The sequence below is a fragment of the Poecilia reticulata genome, chromosome 8, assembly GCF_904066995.2.
Source record: "Poecilia reticulata chromosome 8, P_reticulata-male-v2, whole genome shotgun sequence".
NCBI lineage: Eukaryota > Metazoa > Chordata > Actinopteri > Cyprinodontiformes > Poeciliidae > Poecilia > Poecilia reticulata.
Genome location: NC_088837.1, coordinates 13,968,296 through 13,977,371, shown reverse-complemented (window position 1 = coordinate 13,977,371; position 9,076 = coordinate 13,968,296). Strand labels below are relative to the sequence as shown.

General features: G+C 38.2%; 1 protein-coding gene across 1 annotated transcript; it reads right to left on the bottom strand.

The window, feature by feature from the left end:
- Positions 1–1,523: 1,523 nt before the first annotated feature.
- uqcrc2a (ubiquinol-cytochrome c reductase core protein 2a) lies at positions 1,524–8,482 on the bottom strand. Its single transcript, XM_008416747.2, has 14 exons — positions 8,359–8,482; positions 6,997–7,098; positions 6,725–6,874; positions 6,444–6,508; positions 6,294–6,350; positions 6,070–6,194; positions 5,241–5,338; positions 5,011–5,068; positions 4,743–4,838; positions 3,354–3,553; positions 3,121–3,201; positions 2,955–3,031; positions 2,717–2,870; positions 1,524–2,162 (listed from the first exon to the last, which is right to left on the bottom strand). The coding sequence occupies exons 1-14, from the start codon at positions 8,389–8,391 to the stop codon at positions 2,079–2,081; spliced, it is 1,380 nt and encodes a 459-aa protein (XP_008414969.2). The 5' UTR covers positions 8,392–8,482; the 3' UTR covers positions 1,524–2,078.
- Positions 8,483–9,076: the final 594 nt, after the last annotated feature.

Sequence of the window (9,076 nt, the reverse complement as noted above, 5' to 3'; positions counted from 1 at the left end):
TGTTTTCATGAGTCGCCAGGTTTGAGGCAATTATTCATGATGTACAGTAGCCCCATGGTGCAAAACACAATAGCGTGTCTCAAAGCACTCACATTGCAAAAACAAAACAAACAAAAAAAAGTAATAAAAGAAAGCAACGTAGTTTACAGGGCTATTTAAGAAAGCACAAGCAAGTGATGTGCAAAACACAAAATAATAACAGTGATACCAGACCGGTAAGGCATGACTTAAAAACATAATGAAATCAGCACAAATTAAGCTGCAACACGTAAAACCCAAACAGGATGAATATGTGATGTTACAAGCTTCTCACATCAGTGAGAAGCTTGTAACATCACAGCATTCCGTGCAAAAATGGTAATGTTGGAAAATAGTATTGGCCAAAGGCTAAACAGGGTTGAGGTGTGATCTTTGACTAGAAAATTATAACACATGAATATGCTTTGATCTAACCACTGTATCTGGGCATGTGCTGAGCCACCGCAGTCTTAATCTGTGTTTTGCAGCCTCTGTGCTCTTCTTTTGGGTATTGTGGTTTGTTTTTGTTCAGTTCATCTTCTCATCAGCTCTGTCTTTCTTCCTTTTCTTCTGTTTTGTGTGGTTTTCCGTCTCCTGGAAAAAAAACCCCGTCTCGTTTTATAGATAGTTCAGGGCGATGTGTTAATTTTCATCTCCACATGTGTTTGTATGTTTAAAGATTTCATTTCAGTCTTATGAATAGATCACTAACACACTGACCGTGTCCCCCACCTGACCTGTAGCAAGATAAAAACAGAATTTTATTCTTGTAGGTTTCTATTTCTAGTGCATGAAGGCCATATTTGTTGAATGCACAATTAACACATCTCACTTTAACGGTTTCTTTCACTGGAGGCGTGGATGCCTGCAACTCCTTCAGTTATCAAGGTTTTAATGGCCATTACTCCTATTAATGCTCTACTGTCAGCCAATTAGCTTAGGTGGACAGCCACGACTTGGTGGTCTGCAATTCTTTCATTTCCAGATGGTGGATTGAACAATACTCTTTGCATATTGTTGTGCAATTTACCCCTGATTTAAACCAGCAATGTTCTCAAAGACACCTCTGAAGTCTTCACATAACAGCAGTAAGGGTCTATGAGATTATATTTAGAGGTAGCAGAGCAGAGGCTAAAAACACACACACTCCTTAATATTCAGATTTTTTTGTTGTGAAAGAAAATTGCATTTTCCTTCCACGCTACAGCTATGCATTATTTTGAACTGCTATACCCTGTAAAATCCAAATAAAATATTCTATGCAAGTTTGCATGTGAATGGGTTAGGAATACTTTGGTAGAGCGTTTTTGTAAAACTTGTAGGCTTTTAGTTTTTCAATGCTGCCTTGGTTTTCTAAGCTAGTGGTTATGAAAATATGTTTCATTTTATTGTATTTCATTTCATGTTTCTCAGAACAGAAAATTAGATGTAGAATAAATTAAACCTAAGAACTTTTAGCAAACAACCATAAAAATGTAAAAAAAACAGAAGTAAAAACACAAAAGTAAAATGAATCTATAATGATTTTATTTTCTTTATGTACATTTTGACAATAATGACACTGAAGTAATACATGTCAGAGACCATATAACAGGTGTAAAACCGGAAGAAAGAACAACCAAACAAGGTGCACAAATTTGGATTAACCGTCCCTCATTCTCACACCCGAGCTGATCCTTGTGCTTGCTTTTGGGTCCCTCCGCTGGCCGATGATCAAAACAGTACATTTTCATGCTGAACGTTTATGCTGAATAAAAGCAAAAATGCTTCCACTTCCCCTGTCTGCACAGTGTTGATGCTATGTGAAGCTGGCATGGAATATTTTTATTTAAAGAAGAGTAGTTGTCTTATCCATCAGACCTCCATCACATAAGAACATGATCAATTTCAGATCAAGATGCAGAATTTATCCAACAAACAGCTGTTTTACTGCCTGTACTTTAATTTACACTGATAAAGAGATAAAATGCTTTATGATTCTGCAGCTCCCTTTGTTTTCTCTTATTTATGCCAGTGCACCAACACTGGCGACATAAATGGTCTTTACATGATTTTCTTTTTCATAATTCATCCACAAATGGTGTGTTAACAAGATGTCCACATGCTGACATGGTCTTCTTGCCATCAACAAATTTTCTGGCAGCCTACAAAGATAAGAAAGAACTATTAGGGATTTGATTTAATTGATATATTTTGCAATCACTTTGAACCATCTTAAAAAAATATTAAGCAGGCAATACTTGTGAAGTTTGTTAAGAAATCAGGCTTTCAATAGTCTATCTGAATAAGCTATCCACATCTCAAGATGCACTTTGTTAAAAAAACAAACAAAAGAAAACAGGGGAAACGTGTTAAATTTAACTGAAGATTGTCTCCCACAAATACATTATTTTCTTTCTCAAAACAGAGAGAATTCAAGAAGAGAAATTTAAGAGCTGATGATAAAAGGTAAGGACATGAGCTGCCTTTTCAGAAGAGGAGCACATTACAGTGCTGTTACCATGACAACAAACCGGAGGTCAAACGAGGAAGCGGAGGCGTTGCAAATAAACAAAACGTCAGCTATGAAATGCTTGTCTAAATGTTGTTTCTCAGTGGTTTGAAAACAACCTTCTGTTGGACACATTAAGTGAATAAAACAATGAAAGAATAAGAATCACTGAAGCAGACGACAATCCCTTGCCCTCTGAACTCTTACCTTAACTACGTCAGCCTTGGTGATGGCATCGATAGCATGGAGGACGGATTCAGGAGCCTGGTAGGTTGCAGTGTTCAGAGCCTGAGCCCCGATCTCCTCCAGCAGGCCCTCAGAGCTTTCTATGGACATCAAATACTCAGCTTCCACCTGGTTTCTGTGCTCCAGCAGAAAAAGACACGGTTAAGAACAGCTACAAAGTCTGCATCTGATGATTACTCCATTTTCTGAGTGAGCTCACTTTGCCCTGATGATGTCTGCCTCTGTTACGTTTCCCTCTGCAACACCTCTCACCTGAGCAAAGGCAGCTCTGATTACCTGAATTAAAAAAAAAAAAAAATTAATCAAGGAACGTGTATGTTCATCAAATGACATCCTGGCCTTTTGTGATTATCTGAGCTGTTTACCTCTCTGGCAGAGTTAGCTTGTGCAATGGTATAGACACCAAACAGTCCAGAGTCAGAGTATGAGGCATTGAAAGCAGTGGCCTGAAGACAACCAGAGGGCACAATCATTAGAAAGCATGCTGCATAAAAAAAAAGTTTTAAAAAAAACTGCTGACCACACACTTCTCAGAAAACAAAGGAGCGTTGTTCAGTTTCACAGGATGCCAGCACAGTATCACTATTCTTCAGCTTACATCAAACGGTTGAGTGGTAGCTTTGGCAACCCCCTGGCTCAGTTTACTGGTGATGCTGGAGCCCCGCTTCACATGAGGGCTGGCTCCCAGGATCCTTTGCAGAACAGTGAAGGCGTTGGCTTCGGCTGTGCCCATCACACCACCCTCGCTGACGACCAGCGCGTGGACTAGGTCATCTCTATTCTGCACTCGCAGTTCACCTGCACACAGAATGTAACCGTAAATGCAACTTGGAAGAGAACATTTGTCGCATATCGGCGCCAACTGCTTAGATGGAGGCTGAAATTGGCCAGTTCTCATCTCAGATCTGGCTTCGACGCCACAGCACAGCTGCTGATAAATATCAATTTATTTTAAATAATTTGTTTATATAGCAACAGTTCACAACAAACCAATTCAGCTCACTTTAAAAAAGAAATCAATCCAGTTATGTCCGGACCAATTAAATTCAATTAACATATACAGTAATACAAAGGGAAAAATTAAATGCTTTACAAAAAATGGCTTGTAATACACAGATTAAGGATTTCCATATTCATATACTCTACCATCTATACAAGGGACATAACCTGTTTGTGAGACCTCCACATAAATGTAAAGATTTAAGAGTTTAATAGTAATAAGTACATGCACATTACAAGAATAAAAACTATTTTATAAAAACAGATCTAAATATATATTCTCCCCTTTCCCCAAGATTCTTAGGAACTTGTGGAAACTGAAAATTAGTGAAGTGCTTATCATGGTATTTTTAGCACTTTTGTGTTGTCAAGTGTAGGGAAAATAATTACAGTTCCAGTCAGAAACTCTAATGTGCTCATGATGGGTATGAATTTCATAATACTTTGTGCTGGGAAGGAAGTATTTAAAGCTAAAACTGTACTTTTTAAAGGATTAAATGATTTTACAACAAATCAATTTCAAAAACCAAAGCTAGGCATAATCATGGATTTTCTCTCATGCATCACAATCATACACGTACATGCTAAAAATTTTCAGTTCATCCCAAAATTATTAATAATCCCAGCAAGTTTTAATTTCAAATGAATTTTTAAATTTTACCAACTTGCTTCCTCTGATAGGAAGTAACAATATTTTGTGGCCCACCTCCCCGCTGTACAAAAAAGAGAAACATTAATTTTCTCTCCAACTTGCCTAGGGACATTAAACCAAACATTAGGGGTGATTTAAACATCTATACGTTTAAATCTGGTCCTCTGTGGATTGGAGAAAAGCCACAATAAATTCTAACTCGTGCAGTCAGTTAATTAATAGTTAAAGTTGTATGGAAAGGAAAGTCTGAATATCTGTGAACATGGTTGACTAATGATTAAAGAAAACTGCAGTAAATATATGCCTTTTTCTTTCCTGCTTTATATAAGCTTTTACCTCCACGGTAAGCTGCTTTAGCAACAGGTGCTCCGGCTCCACTGCGAGTGCTCAGAAGACCCTCACCCACCTGCTTCAGGACAGAGTGATTGACACCTGGACACATGAATTAGACAGACGTCCAGGTTTAGACTCTGGACTACCTTTGTGCATCCCTAGGCAGAAGCCAAATAAGTCAAACGCACACATCAGCAAAGCTGAAAACCTGTTAGGAAGCTAGAGTAGAGTGAGGAGGTGAGTGAAGCAGCGCAGACAAGACAACACTTACCTACTCCTACAAGGGCCATTCTGCCAGTGGTGAAATGATCCTTAACAAAGGAGTGGAGCTACAGGGGAGGAGAAAGGGCAGGAAAAGTGTGTGAGAGCCACACGTCGACTACCAAACACTGCTTTTTCAGTTTCACCAGGCACAGGCATTCATATTAATCATTTTTGACAGAGTGGCACAGAATGGTGTAAATCGCAATTTGATTTAAACAAAATAAAACGGATCCAAACCTGTTCAGAGGAGACACGACCAACCATGAAGTCAGGACAGTACAGAGAGTTGGACAAGGCATTCTTATATGCTGCTTCATGCAACTTCTCAATTACACCTTCAAAAAGAAAACAGAGAAGCAACTTTTAGCAAAAGAGGATGGGATATTCTTTATCAAGCAACTAACGAGAAAGCCATTGCTGAAAGAAGGGTGTAATAATTCCTGCTGCATGGTTGCCTCAACACAGCAAACGTATGGAAGGAGGTACCTTAGCTTGAGATTGAACTGTCATTATAAACTGTGTGATGTCACTGTTTACATGGTGGTTGTAAATACTACAACCACCATGGTAAAACATGGTGGTGGCAGCATCATGCTGATGGGCAATTTGAATGGAGCCAAATACCAGGCAATCCTGGCTGAAAAGCTGTTTGATGCTGCCATAGATTTGAGGCTTTGGCAGTGGGTCAGTGTTAGAAGGACATGTTAGAATGACCTAGTCAAAGATCATACCTACATCTGTGGGAAAACCTGACAACTGCTATACACACCATCCAATCTGATGGAGCTTTTTAGGAAGAAGAATTGGGGAAAACCCCTCGATGGGCAAAGTTGGTAGAGACATGTCCCAAATGACTTAAAAATGTTTCCAAAACCAATAAGTTTCCTTCAACTTCTCCACTACTTTGTGTTTAACCTAAAATAGAGTTTGTGGTTGTGGCAAAATGTGAAAAGGGGTATGAGTATTTTTACAAGGCAAACTGCAAGGTTTGATTAAACGAAAAATAAACTCCTAAATGCCAACAGGACACAGTAGAACTTGTAGGAGTTGGATGGTTGATACGCACATATCTGTGGACACTGCTGAGCCAAAACCCTGTCAATCTTCACCCTGGATGTCAGCTCCTCTACCTCCCATGTCCGAAACTCCTGAGCTGTGGTCACTTTGCCCAGAAAGTCCAGCAACGAACCTCTACGATACAGGTCAAACACAAATCAATAACTGACGTTTAGAGAACATTTTAGTAAACTACACGTAGTATGTTAAAAAAACAGAAGCAAAGCAACATACAGGTCATCTCTCAGGCAGTCTGCAGAGTAGATAATATTTTCTCTCGTCCCCGTCACACTGGGTGTAAACAAATGAGAGCACAGTTGAGTCAAACTATCATGCTTTGTTTTAATAAGAGAAGAAACTGATGTGTAGAGAGACTATATTCACCTCAGGCTTCCTCCCAGAGCCTCCACACTGCGGCAGATCTTGAAAGCAGATGCTCCCTTTGTGGTCTACCAAAAAAAAAAAAAGACGCTTTCAGCTTCAATGTGATGCTGATAAAACTTTAAAACTTCAATGACTTGTGAAAATATAAAAGTGGTACTGCACCTAGTCCTACTCTGTACGGAAAGGGATTAATTTGGACTAAATAATTTGCTTCGGATTAAATAATAGACCTAAACAGACATATGTTTGGAGTATCGCTCACAAACTCCTATATGTATTACCAGGTTAGCGGCAAGTCGAAGAACATGAGAGACTCCCAGGTTCGCCGAGTTCTCATGGCGACTCCCGGCTTTTACAAACAACCCGACACTTGACAAAGGGGAGTAGTTTTCCACCGACGCTATCACCAGCCCATTAGGGAGTTTCGACACCTGAGGAAGCAGAAAAAAATGTTATTGGGAGCCTATAATCAATTGCTAATTTCCAATGTCAATGATTGGGAAATTACACTTCCCATTAAAAATACTCAAACATTTAAGAGAGCAGCACATACTTGCACATCTTGAGGAGGAAAAGGTGCAGCTTGGGCAGGTTTCACGCTCGAAAGGGGTTCAGTTAGAGACTGGTCCCGCCTGGCAGCGGCGTAGCAGCGTTTCTGTGAGAAGTATGAACAGAGTACCTTAAGTATGTGTTCAATTCACAATCCATAAATTAAATACATTTAATGCCACTAGTAAAATTAAAGTTTTTATTTTTAACAGCTAATGAAAACCCAAAATGTAGCTAATTGAAATATGTTATGACTTTTCTAATGACTAATTATAGTCATAGCAATATTAAATCTGTAAGAGTGCCTGTACGCAACCTTTGGCTAGCTGTAATATTTCAAGCATTAAATCTCTGCTTCCAAAGGCAAAGCCAAAATCTTAATCCAATTGAAAGTCTGTGGTTAAGCTTGAACACTTCCATTCAATCTGGTTGAGCGTGAGATGGTTTACAGAAAAGAGTGAGCAAATATTCAGTGAGTAGACTGGTCGAGACATGTCCCAAAGGACTAAAACTACAGTGAAAGATGATAATGCAAAAACAAACTTGACACAAGGGGACAGAATACAAATGCACACCGCACTTTTTTAGACTTTACTCATTTTAAAAATGTAAAAACCATTATTGTCCCTCCACATCATAATTATGAACTGACTTGTTTTGGCCTATTTCTTGAAGCCAAATATAAAATTGATGTTTAAAGTTGACAGTTTAAGGCATGCAAATTAGGATAAATTAACATAAATTAATATTTGGCGTTTTTCCTTTGTAAATATTTTCTACAAAAAAACCAATAAATTCAGCTGTCCTTGTCAAAGAGAGTAAAATCCACATATTTGCTTTGTACATTGAAGCCACAGCAGGTGTATTTACTGAATGTTCTTCGCCTGAAAATACCTCACAGCCTTTTCTGGACAATGACAACATGTCTTTTGTAAACATAACCTAAGATAAATGTCAGGGTATCACTAGGTTGACGTCAAAATATTGTAATCTGAATATTTCCCTCTGATAATCTTTCACAGGGAAACCAGCTCAGAAATGACCTTCAGGTTGCATCCAGCTGAGCAAAAGGAGCAAAACCAAGTTGAACTCCCTCTATCTTTTTTCTAAATGTACTTTCCCTTATTTGTTATGGATTTCAGGAACAACCACTCGTACTCTGTGAATTAACTTGTGTTCAATTTATCTAGTTACAGAAACCAAGTATATCCTGGTTTATCTAAACATTTGGGAAGCTAATTAGCCAACGTGCTAACAGAGGGCAGCTAAATGCTGTGTCAGCTTATAAACAGGTTGAGCAAATGAACGAAATGCATTTAAATCTGAATTATTATGTTGTTCATAGAGTAAAAGACACACAACTGACCGAGAAATTATTCAATGAGCGGACTCCTTTCATGACTCCCAGCTCTCTCCTTCAGCCGGCAGAAAGACACATATGGCGGCGGACTGACCCACAATGCACTGCGCCCTCTGACCTCCTCCGTTTTTCAAAATAAAATGTCATCGTTTCTTTTTTTTTTTTTTTTTTTTTAAATGAATTTTTTTTTTAATGACTTCTCTACGAGCCAGAAGTAACATGCTTATGATATATGACTGCATGGTCCATGTGTAACATCATAGGAAATACAGATGAAAATAAGCAAAATTTTTTATTGAAAATACTGTTAAAAGTTGTTTTTTGCAGATGCAGTCTACACTGAAAGCCTGGCTGATTCGTGTTTCTGGATACGGTGAACTGACAAGCGCTTTACTGCATTTACTTTTAAACCAGCTCTAATCTCACATTCCTGTTTTAGAGAAGTCAAGAGGTGCAGAAGGAACAGCGACACCTAGAGGCATAATTTATTTCTTACTATAGAAATAATGAAAAAGATATTTCTCCAAGACAAATATTTTGCGTTCTTGATATGGTAAATATGAGGGGAAAGTGACCTAAAATGATTTATGATTATCCCTTAATGATTTCTGTTTTAATAAAGTTTTCAAAATGTAGACGAATAATTAGAAAGTAGAGCTTTATCACTTACCTATAAAAATCTTTATGCGGCGTGATTTTCAATATTTTTTTACAAATATAAATC

Coding starts and splice junctions, on each gene's coding strand:
- uqcrc2a (XM_008416747.2), bottom strand. CDS start 8,391: ATGAAAGGAGTCCGCTCATTGAATAATTTCTCG. Junction 3,202..3,353: donor CTACCACTCAACCGTTTGAT/GTAAGCTGAAGA, acceptor GGTTGTCTTCAG/GCCACTGCTTTCAATGCCTC. Junction 2,163..2,716: donor CCAAGGCTGACGTAGTTAAG/GTAAGAGTTCAG, acceptor TTATCTTTGTAG/GCTGCCAGAAAATTTGTTGA.